Source organism: Stenella coeruleoalba (genome assembly GCF_951394435.1).
Source record: "Stenella coeruleoalba genome assembly, chromosome: 17".
NCBI lineage: Eukaryota > Metazoa > Chordata > Mammalia > Artiodactyla > Delphinidae > Stenella > Stenella coeruleoalba.
This window is the reverse complement of record NC_137163.1, coordinates 51,530,341-51,547,814: the sequence shown is the minus strand read 5'-3', so window position 1 is coordinate 51,547,814 and position 17,474 is coordinate 51,530,341. Positions and strand designations below refer to the sequence as shown.

At 36.2% G+C, this 17,474-nt stretch overlaps 1 protein-coding gene across 1 annotated transcript in view; it reads right to left on the bottom strand.

The window, feature by feature from the left end:
- Positions 1 to 17,474, bottom strand: part of CNGB3 (cyclic nucleotide gated channel subunit beta 3) — a gene marked incomplete at its 3' end in the record, with an annotated part of 141,384 nt that overhangs the window by 54,219 nt on the left and 69,691 nt on the right. Inside the window, exons 7-10 of the mRNA XM_079902412.1 lie at positions 10,191 to 10,241; positions 7,373 to 7,459; positions 4,296 to 4,360; positions 3,439 to 3,561 (exon numbers count right to left, since the gene is read on the bottom strand). Of these exons, the coding sequence (XP_079758538.1) occupies positions 3,439 to 3,561; positions 4,296 to 4,360; positions 7,373 to 7,459; positions 10,191 to 10,241 (326 nt within the window). The remainder of the gene's footprint in view (positions 1 to 3,438; positions 3,562 to 4,295; positions 4,361 to 7,372; positions 7,460 to 10,190; positions 10,242 to 17,474) is intronic.

Genomic DNA, 17,474 nt, shown 5'->3' with positions numbered 1-17,474 from the left:
GGCAGGTGATGCTTAAAAACTGTGGGAAAATGTAAGTATGTTAATAACTGCCATTTGCAAATTATCTTAAAATACATATAAATGCTGCTTTTAAAGACATTTTATTTGTAAGGATGTGTCCCTGACAGCTGGTAACAGGATTATTGGACCTTTGGTTTTGGGTGAGAACCCTCCTGTCTAAAGCAGCAGAGAATGGGGGCTGTATCATACCAGTGCTGTGAAATGTATTGAGGCTTGCTTTTTGGCCTAGAAAATGACTACTTTTTGTAATCTTTCCATGAGTAATTAAGAAGAATGAGTGGTTTCTTTTTCCAAGGAGAAAATGCAGATGGCCTATAGATATATGAAAAGATGCACAACATTGCTAATCATCAGGGAAATGTAAATCAAAACCACAATGAGATATCACCTCACACCTGTCAGAATGGCTATCAAAAAGAGCACAAATAACAAATGTTGGCGAGGATGTGGAGAAAAGGGAACACTTGTACACTGTTGGTGGTAAAGTAAGTTGGTATAGCCATTGTGGAAAACAGTATGGAGGTTTCTCAAAAAGTTAAAAATAGAACTACCATATGACTCAGCAGTTCCACTCTTGGACATATATCAAAAACAAAAACGAAAACACTAATTCAAAAAGATACCTGCACCCCAATGTTCATAGTAGTGTTGTTTACAATTGCCACGATATGAAAGCAGACTAAGTGTCCATTAACACACACTGGAATACTAAGCCATTATAAAGAATGAAATCTTGCCATTTGCAACAACATAGATGGACTTGGAGGGCATTATGCTAAGTGAAATAAGTCAGACAGAGAAAGACAAATACTGTATGATATGTGAAATCTAAAAAATACAACAAACTAGTAAATACAACAAAAAAGAAGCAGACTCACAAATATAGAGAGCAAACTAGTGGTTACCAGTGGGGAGAGGGGAGGAGGGAGGGATGTTATAGGGATAGGAATTGAGAGGTACAAACTATTATGTGTAAAATAAGCTACAAGGATATATTGTACAACACAGGGAATATAGCCAATATTTTACAATAACTATAAATGGAGCATAACCTTTAAAAATTGTGACTCATATTGTACAGCTGTAACATATAATATTGTACAGCAACAATAACTCAATAAAAAAATTTAAAAAATTAATGAGTGGTTTCTAATTCTTGGGTACAAAGTTCCATTTATATTTGTTAAATCAAGCTTTTTAATGGGTTCTCAAATCTTTTATATCTTTACTGATTGTCTGTGGTTGCTTGATCAGTCAATAGTTGTGTGTTGATGTCTCACACTTTGATGGTGTATTTGCAAATTTCTCTTCCTTCTAATAATTTTTGCTTTATGAATTTCTTTGATTCATCATAAGTACTTTGCATTAGGTGCATGCACATTTAGAACTGGTAAATATTGATAGTGAATTGAAACTTTTACCATTATATGATAACCTTATTTATCCCTAAAATAATTTTTGTTTTAAAGTCTATTTTGACTAATATTATTTGACAGTCTCTTTTAGGTGGTGAATTTAATTCATATTAACTTATTCTGCTTACTGATATATTTTAAGTTGTTTCTACAATCTTATCTTTTTTTTATTCTACTGATTCAGAAGTTATCTTCTCTATTCCTGTTCCTTAGTGATTATCTTACCACTCTACTCCAGCTTCAGTACCCACATTTGTTTTTTAGACTTTGGAGATTCCTTTTACTTTCTAGAGAGTTTAGCAATCATTGAAAACTGTTGTGATTATAATTTATGTAGAAATGTATCTTATAACAAGTAATTGCAATAACTAATACAACAAAAATTTCAAGTAGTTTATCTTCTTGTATTTTAGTGAGAGGGCTTTGAATATCTGGTCTACACTGTAGCTGGAATTAGACGTCTAAAATATTAGAACAATGTAGCTTCAATTTCTTATGGGTTGAAACTGAGGTTTCTTTCTTCTTGTTATAATATGGATTTGGTCATTCCTTCCTTTTTTCTTTACTCTCTCTCACACACTCACTATATGTTAAGTATTTAAAGAACACAAGTAGGAAGAGAGAGTAAAGAAACTTCCTTCTTGCCTTCTTTAAGTACCTAACATATACTGAGTGTATGTTATATACTTAACAATGTTCTAGGCACTGGGAACAAGATATATTCTCTAGAAATGCTGCAGAAAGGCATCCAGGTACGAAAAGAGAAATAGCTCCACTTTTTCTGGATGGCAACTGTATATTATTTTGCTAATTTGATAAAAACACTTATCAGACCTATGGGTCTAATGATGTTGAATTACATACTTCTAGGCAATATTTAATATAGTTGGTATCTTACTCAGTTTTCTTTGTAGTTACTTATATTAAACTAAATACATATTTAATTCACATTCTAAAGGGAATTATTTATAGATTTGGTTATACACTTTCTTCTTGTTGTGTGTGTTCGTGTGTGTGTGTGTTTGTGTTTGTGTGTGTGTGTATTTCCCCGATCAGTGGGCCTTCTGACTTTAAATTTTTAAAATTAGTTCTGGTTAAAAGTTCAAAAAATGTTATAATCCCTCATTCAGATCCTGCTCACTCTAGCTAGGGTGTAATTTTGTGAGGTATCTTTACTGTTTTTGTTCTATCCTATAATTGCTTTCCTTCCCAAGGCTGCTGTGAGTTGCCCTTCAAAGTCATGCTGGGACCTGTTATTTTCCAGTAAGGACATTGCTTTATAATAGGCTCAATGTCATTTCACTGGAGCAGAAAGTTAGTGGAATCTACTTTATGCCAGGCCTTTGTATCTACCAAAAGGAAATTTCACTATTAAATAACTCAGTTGCCATTATTGAGCCCTGATTCTACTGTACCAAAATTTTCAGACAATCTCTTATTCTCAGGGTACTTGCATATCTAATTGCCAAGTTTAGTATATGATCCTTGTTACTTTGTGTTTAATTGAGTTAGTGGTTATAGCTGACTCATAAACCCATAAAGCTCTTCAGTGGTAAACTAATTAGCCACTGCATCTGCCCTCCAAATAATTAACATTCTTCATTACTAACAATCATCATAGGAGTTATTAAAAGTTACCTTACCACTCAGCTGTCTAAACACAGACTTTCAAACTTTTTTGTTCATGATCCTGAGTAAGAAATGCATTCTACAGGTTAATCCAGGGCACACACACACACACACACACACACACACACACCCCCACACCCACACACACACCCACACCCACACCCACGCACCCTACTCGGTATGACAGACTAGGATAATTTCTATTCTGTCCTCCTCTATTCTATCCTCTTTCACTTAAAAACATACTGACCTACTAATAAAGAGTTAATGGATTGTGATTTACAGTTTCAAAAAACACTAGCTTAAGAAAGCTCAAACTGAAACATAAAATTAAGAATAATCAATAAACATTTCCTTCAAAATTAAAACTTACTTGTTTCCTTCACCATCATACACCCATCTGGTAGTTCCAATTCCTTCATAGTTTGAAGCCCAATAATACATACAGGCATTAATGTGCAGAGTAAAGAGCAAGTATCCAGTTGTTCGAATGCCTCTGGCAAGGAGAATAAATGCAAAGTAAGACTCATGTTGTTTCTGGAATACAGCCTATTTTAACATTTTATTTTCCTTAAAGTCTCTGCTGAATCTCCTTGCTTTAAATTTGTGAACTGTTAACTCTCATTAGTACAATATAAAATCATGGTGCCTTCACATGTTTTCTGACTGCAGTGTCTTGACTGGGACTGACAAGAGTAGAAAAAAAAAATCCTCTCTTTTCACAAATGGTATGAGTCAACTCCCTGAAAGATATGCCTCCAGGGTCACCTCTCCACTTTGAGTCCCGTAAAATACAGCATGCTGATTTCACTGGATATCTCTGAAAAGCTCATGGGATTTTATGCTACGATTAACTGACTAGAGGTCTCTGGGCAAGTTAAGTTCAGAACAGCAAATGAATGAAAATTCAGACTAGAATGAATTGTCATGAGAGAGATGTAAAAACTTGTGAAAGAGCACATTTCTCTGTCTTTGTTCTGACTGAAGCAGGTAATATATCCTCTTTTTCAGTCTTGTATTCTTCTAAAATCTAATATAATTTTCATACTTTTATCTTACTTCAAAATGTTCAAATCTACTTTAGAACACAGCCCAATATTTTACATAGCCCCAAATCTGAGATTATTCCCTTCTCTTTTGCAGGGAGGCCATATTCTTCCCAAGTACTGTCTAAAATATTTCACCATTGCTCTCTCTCCCAGCCCTGAAGTACATTGAGTTATACTTTACCTGTAGATATATGCCTTGTTCATTATAGACTCTAGGTGATGATTAAACTCAAAAAATGAAGTGTACTATGTAGAAAACAAGCAAAAGAAATCCAAAAGTGCATTAGTCTTAAATACATCTATTATATTTAAATAAAACAATATAAAATAGACTTTATTTGTTACTGAAAATAATTCTATTCATGTCTTAAAAAAACTAAGGTCTGTCAGTGGTATTTTCCTCCAGTTAGTGCATTTTAACAAGGTGCCAAACTTTCAGAGCTTCTTGCTTTATTTTATTTCTACCCTCTAGTTACAGTCTTGTTTGTAATGCTTGTTGAAAATCAAGCTTAAAAACATTTCTTTCCTTTTTTTTCTTTTTTAAAGCATGTGGTAGAACTTTATTTTACAATAATTAAAAATCATACCTCCCCCCAAAACATAAGTAAGATAGTAAAAGCATAATAAAATACACTGAAATCATAAATAGGTGTTAAGGCCTGTTGCTCAACACTAGCATTGTTTTTAAGCAAGTTGCATTACATGTGTATTTATTTCAACAAAATTTGAAGTTCAATTAATACTAGCATTTGTTATCTATTCTTGACATTGTTCAAAGACATAGAGAGTTTATATGCATTTAATCCAAACAGTTGTTATTTGCCTCAAGGTTTTCTTCTGCTTACACCCACTTCTATAGCAACAGATACTCCCTACATGCACTCTTACCCTCTACTTTCTCTTTTTAATCTATAGGCTGTAAAATGCAAGAGCAAGAGCATGAAATCCAGAGCCAAACACCAATTTCCTCTCTGCCATTTATTAACTGTGCGACCTTGGAAAAGTCACTTAATATTTCTGTACTTTGGTTTCCTCATCTGTAAATTGGGGACAATAAGAAAATGTACTTAGACTCATAGGATCTTACAGATAGGAAGGGCTGTTAGAGATTATTTAGTTCAAAGATTATTTAGTTCAAAATTTCATCCAATGTAGATAAGACTGTAATAGAACATTTGGAATTAGAAAACAGCTATAATAGCAATGACTATTTAGCTAGAAATATACACAAATGATTTCTTTATCCAGAATTCCTGAGTAGGAAACATCCATTAAGCATTCAGATTAAGATAATTTCAATTTGTGGTAACTTGTTTATTGTGCTCTTAACAGAAGTTTTCACAAAGGCACATTTTAAAATTTAGCTTAAGTGTTCACTGTAGAGAAAATTTATATTCTTAATTTGTTTTCTCATATATAATTTGGAGATAGGTAAATGATATTTTCCCTAGAGAACTGCACATTAAAATGACACACTTATGTGAAGATGACTGGACTGTGGGGTTATGTAAAGAAGATTAATGTTGGCTTTCAGGATCTCCTATGTTATAAAAAAAACTACCTAATATAGTGAGTAGGTTTTTGGACACTGAAGGGACACAGAGATGGGGTTTGAAGAGTTAGCATTTTATAAATTTTTATTATAATGCCAGACAAACACTCAAATCCATAGGAACCTGAGTCTCTCTCAAAGTTGGTTACCTCTGAGCAGTGACCTCCAGAAACATCCATTCTGCACTAGAAATTTGATGATGGATGGCCAGCCCACCAAGCTGCTGGGAACGTTAAGTTCTGCTCAGTCTAGACCTACATTCTGTGGTCAAAACAGAAGTCTCTAGAGCTGTCTTGGATGGACGAGAATATAGAGTAAGGTCCCTCTTGACTTGGAAAAATCATGGGTGTGGAAGGAAAGCTCCTTCAGCCTGAAGTTTATTTGCCCTTCTGATTATAGTAAGGAATTTGGAGTCAGAAAAAATATGTGATAGAATCCAGATACTGCCACTCACCAGAGTGTGTCTGGACAGATTTTTTTACTCTGCTAATTCTCATTTCCCTCATCTCTAAAATGAGGTTGTTTGGAGGAATAAATGAGATAATGAATACGAGGTTTAACAAAGTATGTAGCTACAAGTATGTATTCAACAGATATCAGCTGCAGCTGTGTTAGGATCCACCCGAGTCTCCAGATTATGTCATCTTGTTTACCCAAGGTGTCAAAGCGATAACCACCTAAAACTGATAAAATCTTTGGTGTTCCTTTTAAGAAGGCTGTCTTTGGAAATACAAGCTATCGTTGCTATTATTAAAAATTTATATGAAATTTCACATCCTGACTCTCCTCAGATTCCTCTTAGGTATCTGATAAAGCTACGAGTTATAAAATATTTATGTCTTAGAACCTTTTTGAATAGGTAATACATTCACATAGTTCAAAAACAATAGGAAATATATACCTTCATAGCCTTTTCTCCTATTCCTGCCCCTACCCATCCTGCTTTTCCCTCCAGCTTCCCATCCTTACCTCAGTTAACCATTTTTATTAGATTTTTTGGGTAGTCTTCCACTGTTTATGTAATATAGAAAAATAGAATATTTTCCCCTTTCTGTTACAAAAGTTAGTATTGTTCTATAAACTGTTCTGTAACTAGCTTTTTTTTTTTAACTGAGCAGTTTGTCTTGGAGGTCTTTCATAGAAAACTTCCTCTTTATTTTTGCATTACAAAGTACTCTATAGATATACTGCAATGTATTTAACTATTTCCCTCTTGATGGACATTTGAGTTGTATCTAAGTATATAAATAATTTTGTTATGCAAAACTGTGCTTACATTTTTCTATAATTATAGAATTTTTGATGAGTGAGATAACTTAGAGGTCAGCTAAACTAATACCCTCATTTTACAGCCAGTATTGCAGGCATTCAGTGACTATGTAATAAATAGTGACAAGTGGAATAGAATAAAATTATAAAATATTCATTTGTAATTATAGCTGTATTTCAAAATATAAAAGCATTCCTATTTTAAGTTATAAAAATAGCTGTTATGAGATATAGACTCAAAACAACCAAAAGCAACTTCCATTAGTAGAAATAGGGATATTTTTCCTTCATTCAGCTTTTAAAATTCTTAGCATTGATGAGGGCATAAAAATGGAGGATAGTTTACGAAAAATTAAGAATATGATACTTTTAGGATATTTTAAAGTACTTTGAGATTTCCATTATTATAAGAAGACAGTTAAGTATAGTTATCTTACCTTTAACATCCTATTTGTCCTAAATATTGGATTAAACCCAAAGAAGAGGTAGAAAACATCAAATGGCATTATTGATGCCACATCCAACTGTTGGAAGAACACATTCACAATTATGTTGTGTTTACATGCTTTTTAGGACATGAATTTATTTATACCAATGTATGTAAAGGCTGACCAGTCACCATGATTTATTTGTTGCTTAATACAAAATTGCCTTCAGTTTCATATGCATGGTGTCACTGAAAGGTGTATTAGCACCCTGAAAACAAGAACACTACTTCATAGCCTACTTCCAATGAATTTCATTTCCAGCTTCATTCATCTGATCTTGGGTTCAGCACTGCATTTTCTGGGATTTTGTTGAGCTGTCACATATATTTAAGAGATGGCATGGTTGCTACTGTTAAAATACATTTTAATAGTGTTTTAAACTTGGGGCTTTTGGACTGAAACTCAAGCCCATTCTTGATTTTATGTGAAATAATTGGGCATTCATTGTAGTGATATATTTTTATGTTTCAGGCAATTCTCCAGTGTGGAGGGCTAATTATATTGTTGGTGGTTCATCCAGACTCTTCAGTTCTTTCTACTACTGTCTACTTTGTATCATATTGCTAACAATAAACTGCTGTGAACATATCTATCAGAGACTGTACAGGCTAACAGAGAAGAGAGGAAAGAAGTCAGTCCCATTTACAGTTATCAGTTCCGATGGGAGAAGGTATTGAAAGTACTATTATAGCTAAAGATAATATATCTTAAATTTGTGATGTATTTAAATTATTCTGGCCTTCCATTAATCTGGTAATTGTGAAATGACACATAACATTTGCATACTTTCCTGATTGCAATGATAACAATAAAAAATTCTTTTACATAAGACAATTATTCATTTTCATTATTTTTTACGTCATCTTGAAAAACAGGGTACATTAAAAAAACGTTTAATTTATTTAAGACAATTAAGAGGAGTTAAGAGTTTTGTGTAAGGCCATAAGTATGAAATGGAAAGTTGAGATAATTAATTGTGTACTACAATTTCAAAGCCTAGTGCTATTGAAAAGGAATGGGACTTTCAGTTTGAATGAACACACATTGGCTACTATAAACAAATTACTTACTAAAATAATTGGCTTAAAAATTGCATAATATCATCAAACCTCATTGATTTTACCCTACAGATATTGAGCCACATAACAAGTTGAGAGGTACACAGAGCAGTTACTAAAATAATGTCTTATAAATAAGGAAGCAGGAGCACAGAACTGTTGATTTGTCTAGTGCTATTTCAGGATCCAATTGCTCACATACTCACTTGACTTTTCTATGCAGAGAGTTATTAATCATGTGTGATATTAATACATTAATGTGGATTTGTATAGAGATGATTTATTTCTCAATGAACTGTAGAAAATTGAATTAAGTACTGACCAACACTGTACTCTGTACAAGGAACTTTGCAAAGGCATGTTGGGGTTGAAATAGCAGTAAGATATTGTTTCTGTCCACAAGAAGTTAACAATCTAATGGTGGAATAACCAAGCGCAGAAATAGTGTAATACAATGCCATAAGACATACAGGATGTGCTAAGGAAATTCAAAAGGCATGACTTCAATTAAATAAATTTAAAAGTTTACATTTATGAACCCAAATTAAATATATGAGTTAAGTTGCCCTTATTCAAATTCAAGAAAGTGATTAAGTGTTTGGAATAAGGTCTGTGGCACTTACAAAACTATTCATCCTCTTTGTAGAGTTCATCAAAGTAGTTTAGATCTTTTATGAATATGTCTAAGTCTGTGGTAGTTTTTTACAGAGAAAATTAATTGGAGATAAAAACGAATTGAAAGAAATTTTAATCACCATAGATCGCCAGTAGGGACAATTTGGCACCTAAACCGAGATTTGTATTTTTAACAAAATTTGAGGCCACTAAAGTGTTGTCCTTGAAATGTGAGGTTGGAGTTCACTCATACAGATTAGGTAACCTTGGAACACCCTCAAATCTCTGCCTATTTCTCGGGGTTAGGAGGAACAATAAAAGATAATAAAGTACTTTGCAAATAATTATGGGTGAAAAAACTACACATGGGTGAAAAAATAATATTATACTGTTATTTGAGAAAAGGAAGATGCCATGTTATCTAAATAATTGCTTCTTTTTTTTTTTTTTTGCTGTATGCCATTCTAACAATTTCCAGTGGTTTTATTTTTAAAATTATTTTATTAAAAATTTTTAAAAAATTACATATTGGAGTATAGTTGATTAACAATGTTGTGTTAGTTTCAGGTGTATAGCCAAGTGATTCAGTTATACATATACATGTGTCTATTCTTTTTCTAATTCTTTTCCCATTTAGGTTATTACAGAATATTTAGCAGAGTTCCCTGTGCTATACCATAGCATATATTTTGCTTATATGAACAAGAAAGAAATAGGAGTAGAAACAATTTTGTAGACTTTTACATCATCATGCTACATGAATTGGAGGCTAGAATTATATATGGACAAGACAAAGTACACCCCATACTCCTTTGTTGACATTTAAATTGGAATTTAAATGTGGGCACTAAGATTTTGTTCTGCCTAGTAAAGACCCATATATTGAATTACACATTTGCACATACTAGGAAGTATATTGTATAATTATTGAGAAGAAAAACTCTGCCTAATAAAACTTCACCTGTATAAACTTTGTTACAAGGGCTACAATTTTTAAAGGAAATAGATTTTTTTTGGTAGAAATTTATAGATGGAACTTAAAGTCAAAATTGTAATGGATTAGTTGAACAATTTTGGAATTGTAAGTCACCTACCTGAAATTTTGTAGAACTCCAGTAGTGTCTCTTTAGTTCATTTGAATCCACCTGAAATATGTTATATTTATAATTCATATTAATTTTAGCCAATTTCATTAAACATTTTCTCACTTTAAAAATATTTATAGCTATTCCTTTCTATTAGTTCCTTCTAACATCAGCCTATAAATATGCTCTATCTTCCCATATCATAAATTTAAAAACCTTCCTTGGCTTTGTTTTCTTTTTGTATTGCTCTAATTGTCACACTAACGCTTCTTAAGAGAGTTATCTACCTTGCTTTGCTCCACATCCTTTCTTCATATTTATTCTTCAACTCATGGCAATTTTGGTGGTGATTTGACTTTTGCTCACTTCTCTTATTCCATCAAGACTACCATTGTGAAAGCCACCAATAACCTCCTAATGATCATACCCAGGGAATCCTTTATATACTAACGTTCTTTTATGGCACTCACCACATTTTGAAATCATACATATATGTCTTGCCCCATTTATTTAAGATCAGTCTATTCCATGAAATGGTAATCTATCTCAGGACAGGGTTGATTTTGTTTAGCAACTGTATATAACTAGTGACTATAATATATTAAAAGCCCAATAAATATTTGAGTGGATGAATAGGTAAAGGCATGAAGAGATGAGTAAAACTTTTGAAGCATTTGACTTTTGGGGGACAATTTTGTCCTTGGAACTTTCTCTTTCCAAAGAATCTGTAATGCCATTCTTGGTTTACTTTACTTCTTCAGTTCCAGTTTTCAGGGTCCTTCTTTTTTTTTTTTTTTTTTTTGTGGTACGCGGGCCTCTCACTGTTGTGGCCTCTCCTTTTGTGGAGCACAGGCTCCGGATGAGCAGGCTCAGTGGCCATGCCTCACGGGCCCAGCCGCTCCGTGGCATGTGGGATCTTCCCAGACCGGGGCACGAACCCGTGTCCCCTGCATCAGCAGGCGGACTCTCAACCACTGCGCCACTAGGGAAGCCCCTCAGGGTCCTTCTTGCATCCTATGGCTAGCCATTTAAAATCAATATTTCCCAGGATTCAGCCCTCTTCTCTTTTCTCTTCATATTTACTTCCTGGGAAATTTCATTCACTTTCATTATTTCAAAGATCACCATGTATGTGGATGCTACCAAACCTCTACCTCCACTTAATATTAGTATCTGGAGCTGTTGACCTGTCCAACAACTGATTATTGTCTCCCTCACTTAGCAGTTCTGCTCATCTCAAATTTAACCTACAACAAACCTGAATTCATCATCATTCTCCATTTCCCCTAAAGCCATCCATGCTCCTCCTCTTATTGAGTATCATATGAGGATCCTCATCTACACTAGTCAGTGATCCTACACCACTCACTCTCCCTTAGCCTTCATCCAACCAGCAACCAAGTTCTACTGATTCTCCTTTCTAAAATTTTCTCATGCTTATTTTCTCCTTTTGGCTTTGGTTTCCTTGCCTTTATTCTTGCTTTCCTTGATCAGTTCTACAATGGCAGTGAGATGGTCTCTCTAGATCAGATCATTAACAATTCTATTTATGTCAAATTCTATGACTTCACATGACTTAAAGAAAAAAAATCCAAGCTCCCTTTCATGATATACAAAGCTCTATTTTCTCTGTCTCACTCACCTCCTGAAGCATCTTATACTTATTCTGTTTAGCAGTGCATAGCAGAGTTTCTTACCTTGATGCCTTTACCTATGCTGTTCCCAGAATTTAGGACATATTTTTCCCTTTTTTATGGGGACAAAAGTGTGCAGATAATTTGAATTAATCCATCAAAATTTGGACCAGGTGTTCCCTCCTTTATCTGGTTTTCTCTGCATCAAATAGCACCAAGGGCTTACCTCTGTCATGACTTACATCACAAAATTGCACCATTTTTCTTTTGTCTGTCCATGCTTCATACTCTGAGCTACTTAAAAGGGTAGGGACAATATATTTATCCTGTGTTTCTCAGTTCCTAACACAATGTCTAACACACAACATGTGCTCAGTAAATGTGTGGTAAGAGATAGAGGAATAGGAAGGTATTTGTTAACATTCAGAATTAATGCTAATATTGGGATTATACTTTTCTATTTCACTTATAGGTAGGAGGAAATTGTCTGTGTACTATTAATTATTTGACCAAAGTATTATAACTTGGACACATGGAAGCAGCATCTTCTAATAATTATTATCCAGGCTGTCCATGTTCAAAAATTTTAAATTGCTGTTGAACAATGTTTAAGATTTATTAGCCAAGTTCCCAATTCCTGCCCCACCACCCCATTTTTTTGGCTATAATTTCTACCCACGTGCACATACTAAATTTTACAGAAATACATTAGAATATATATGACATGCTTATTTAATGATTCTTTTCCCTTAAACAAAATGTCTTACTGAGCCACAGGCAGATATAGGTATATGTACAAGTTTATGCTGAATCATGCACCAAGCTTGAGTATAATGAGTCAGCTCCTTCAAAGCTTATATGGAACAGACAGACATATCAAGTGCACATATCAAGTGCTCCTTCAAAGCTTATATGGAACAGACATATGGAACAGACAGACGTATCAAGTGCTAAGAAGTTAAGTTGAAGTATGACCCCATCCTCCAACTCTGGAAGAATGTTCTTAGCATATTTATCCCTTGAGTGGAGCTGGGTATTAGCATTGAGATGGAGATCTCTGGGAGAGCTTTTGCCACTTGATATTACGTGGAGCTGGGAGGTTTCTTGTGGACCAGTGTCCTGAACTTGGCTTTCCCACCTCAGAGGCACAGGCCTGACACCTGGCTGGACCACCAAGACCCTGTCAGCCACACAGCTCAGAAGAAAATGGAGTGAAAAAGAAAGAAAGAAAGAAAAAATAAAATAAAATAAAGGTATTAAAAGAAGAATAAAAAAGTTAGTAAAAATAAAAAATTTAAAAATTAATAAAAAAGAGAAAAAGAATGAGCAATGAAACCAAAAAACAAATCCACCAATGATAACAAGTGCTAAAAACTATACTAAAATAAAAAAAAGAAAACCCCAAAAAACAAAAATGGACCAACAGAACCCTAGGAAAAATGGTGGAAGCAAAGCCATACAGACGAACACACAAAAAGCATACACATACACACTCAGAAAAACAGAAAAAGGAAAAAAAAAAAGTATATATAAAAAAAGGAAGAGAGCAACCAAATGAATAAACAAATCTACCAATGATAACAAACTGTAAATACTAAACTAAGATACACATAAAACCAGAAACAAATTAGATGCAGACAGCAAACCCCAAGTCTACAATTGCTCCCGAAGTCCACTGCCTCAATTTTGGGATGATTCATCGTCTATTCAGTTATTCCAGAGATGCAGGGTACATCAAGTTGACTGTGAAGATTTAATCCGCTGCTCCTGAGGCTGCTGGGAGAAATTTCCCTTTCTCTTCTTTGTTTGCACAGCTCCTGGGGTTCAGCTTTGGATTTGGCCCTGCCTCTGACTGTAGGTTGTCTGAGGGCATCTGTTCTTCACTAAGACAGGACGGGGTTAAAGTAGAAGCTGATTAGGGGACTCTGGAGCACTGAGGCTGGGAGGAGGGAGGGATATGGAATGCGGGGTGAGTCTGTGGTGGCAGAGGCCGGCATGACATTGCAACAGCCTGAGGCACGCAGTGTGTTCTCCCGGGGAAGTTGTCCCTGGACCACAGGACCCTGGCAGTGGCGGGCTGCACAGGCTCCCAGGAGGGGAGGTGTCGATAGTGACTCGTGCTTGCACTTCTTGGTGGCTGCAGCAGCAGCCTTAGCTTTTCATGCCCGTCTCTGGTGTCCGCGCTGATAGCTGCAGCTTGTGCCCATCTCTGGAGCTTGTTTAGGCAGTGTTCTGAATCCCCTCTCCTCACGCACCCCGAAACAATGGTCTCTTTCCTGGACTCCCTCCCAGCTAGCTGTGGCACACTAGCCCCCTTCAGGCTGTGTTCACGCAGGCAACCCCAGTCCTCTCCCTGGGATCTGACCTCTGAAGCCTGAGCCTCAGCTCCCAGCCCCCACCCACCCCAGCAGGTGAGCAGACAAGCCTCTTGGGCTGGTGAGTGCTGGTCAGCACCGATCCTCTGTGCGGGAATCTCTCCGCTTTGCCCCCCGCACCCCTGTTGCTGTGCTTTCCTCCGTGGCTCTGAAGCTTCCCCCATCTTCCACTCCCTGTCTCTGCCGGTGAAGGGGCTTCCTAGTGTGTGGAAACCTTTCCTCCTTCACAGCTCCCTCCCACTGGTGCAGGTCCCGTCCCTATTCTTTTTTTTTTGTGTGTGGTACGCGGGCCTCTCACTGTTGTGGCCTCTCCCGTTGCGGAGCACAGGTTCCGGACGCGCAGGCTCAGTGGCCATGGCTCACGGGCCCAGCCACTCCGCGGCATGTGGGATCTTCCCGGACTGGAGCATGAACCTGTGTCCCCTGCACCGGCAGGCTGTCTCTCAACCACTGCGCCACCAGGGAAGCCCCCGTCCCTATTCTTTTGTCTGTGTTTTTTCTTTTGCCCTACCCAGGTATGTGGGGAGTTTCTTGCCTTTTGGGAGGTCTGAGGTCTTATGCCAGAGTTCAGTAGGTGTTCTGTAGGAGTTGTTCCACATGTAGATGTATTTCTGATGTATTTGTGGGGAGGAGGGTGGTCTCCACTTCTTACTCCTCCGCCATCTTGAAGGTCTCTCTGTAGGCACTTATTTTTAGTATGTAACCCTATTTAATTCTCTCTGTCTCTTTTAAGTCTCATTATTATGCAGGCAACACTTATTCTGAGGAAGTTTACTTTAGAAAGGGTATGATAATTGCACTTAAATCTTTTTCAAACAGATAGTCTTTGAAGACCCTCATCTAAGGTATTATTATATTTATTTATTGTTTACCTCTTCTTTTAAATAATTCATAGAAAATCCATAATTTCACATAGAACAGATAAAAATGTTTCAAAATAATAATAATATATAATACTACTACAAGGTAAACTAAACTGTTATTCAAGGGAAGAAAATCCTTGAACCAAGACTGCCATTCATTCACTCCTTTAAACATTCTTTAGTGTACCCTCTGAATTCCTAGGATGAATAGGGAAATAAATTGAATACTGTCCCTACTCTCAAGAAACTTACTATCAGGTAGCAAAGTGAGCTACCTATGCAAATAGGAGACAAGAGGAAGTTAGTGTGTGGACATTCATTCATTTGATTCAGTCAGCAATTCACTGCTCATCTTCTAGAAGCCAGACCCTAGGCTAGGTGTTCACATTGTCTTACTTAATCTTCACAATAAGTTTATGAGGTGGGTGGTACTAGTTCTATTTTACGGATGACAAAGATAGTACACAATGAAAGGGTAAATTTTTTTTCTCAAGTATTGCTGTAAGTTAATTTCAGAGGTGAAATTTGACCCTGGGCTATTTGTTTCTGCTACATCATAGTGAACTTAATTGTTATTTAACAATTAAATAACAGAAGTGTGAGTAAAATGTGCAGAGCACAGAGAAGGGAGTTGTTAATTTTCTCTAGATCAGTTTATAAATAGTAGCTAAAGGACCAAAAGCAGTTGACTATAATGACAGGCCTGATAGACGTGGTCACTAGAAGGCTCTGAGCGTTTCCATGGATCATTGTGATTGGAAGTCTTAGCAAAGTGTTGTGGGTGCAAGTCTCATATCTACATAACGTCCATGGTGTCATTCCCAGCTCTATTCCTGCTGTCTATAAAGGACATTTTAAATAAGAGACTCCTTCTGTTGGCCCTTGAATCAAAGTTCTGTTCTCTGTGCAGCACCGTTCTCAGAAGAAAGATACTGCACATAAATGCTGTGGAAAACTTGTAAACCCTCCCAATTCCCTCTGTTGTGGCCTCTAGTACCTCGATCTGGTATCTGTTTTCCCTCAAGCCCTTGGGGAATTGATATTTCCATCCTCCAGTTCTGGAATATCTGTCAACTATAGGTATTTAATAAATGTTTGTTGAATGAATGAATGAATGAATAAGTTGATGGTGTAAAACAAAGTTTGCATAGATAGCTAAATGTAGTGAGACTTTCAGGTTGGATACTCAACTTGCATAGTCCTTTTAGCAAAATGTAATCAAGTTTAAAGGCTAAAACTATCTACTCTACATTAAAGAAACCATTAAACTTCATTTGAACAAACAAAGCAATTAGTTCCTGCTCTATATTTGTAGCTTGTGATAATGCATTTTAAATAGAGACCATTGAGTGTGTTTTTATTGGTTATTTTTCTTGGTTTTAACACTCCATGTGTGCAAAGACCTCTTATAAAATTGAAAATAAAAGTCTCTCCTTACTGATTTTGTCATTTTCCATTTGTCAAATATTGATTTTCTCCCTCCTTTGTGCATCTAATGGAGGTTGAAATTAGTGCCCCCTTTTTTGGGTGTTATTTCTTATTTGTACACATCATCTTCATTCATCAAACTGCCAGTGAACTTAGGGGATCATGCTGGTGAGTTAACTAATGCTCTGAAGTCCACACAAGGAATATTTTGAATAGATTTTTGCTATAGCTTTAGCTCTTGCCTTTAGAATTTCTTCCTAGAAAAGATTTCAAATATAGGGGGCATTCCTCAACAAATTATATATATATATATATATATATATATATATATATATATATACATTTTTTTTTTTGTGGTACGCGGGCCTCTCACTGTTGTGGTCTCTCCCGTTGTGGAGCACAGGCTCTGGATGCACAGGCTCAGCGGCCATGCCTCACGGGCCCAGCCGCTCTGCGGCATGTGGGATCTTCCTGAACCGGGGCACGAACCCGTGTCCCCTGCATCGGCAGGCGGACTCTCAACCACTGCACCAGCAGGGAAGCCCACAAATAGTATTTTTTAAAGAAAAAAATAACCCAAACTCCTTTTAGCTTTTTGATAACTTAAAATCATCTGGAAATTCAAAAGAAAATATTCAGGAGATTAAGGAGACTACCTCTCTTCTTCAAAAACATATATGAACCCAAGGTGCCATACACTTGGTTGCTCTGGTCTTCCTACTTTGACATTGGAGGAACTGTTCCATGCAGCCCTCACTGCGACTGTGATGAGGATATCACAGTGGATATCAGTTGGAAAGGAAGCATTGTTCTAGTTAGCTGGGGAAGGGCCCGGGGGTGGGGTGCAGGGTATAAGAGGCTGTATGATTTGGATGTGTACTTGTGAAAACATAGTCTTCTCTTTCTGTCTTAGATTGATTGAATTGGCTCTGAAATTCCCTCAACAGTGAGAATAAATCCAGGGGAAGATGATTTCTCCTAAGGGTAAGAATG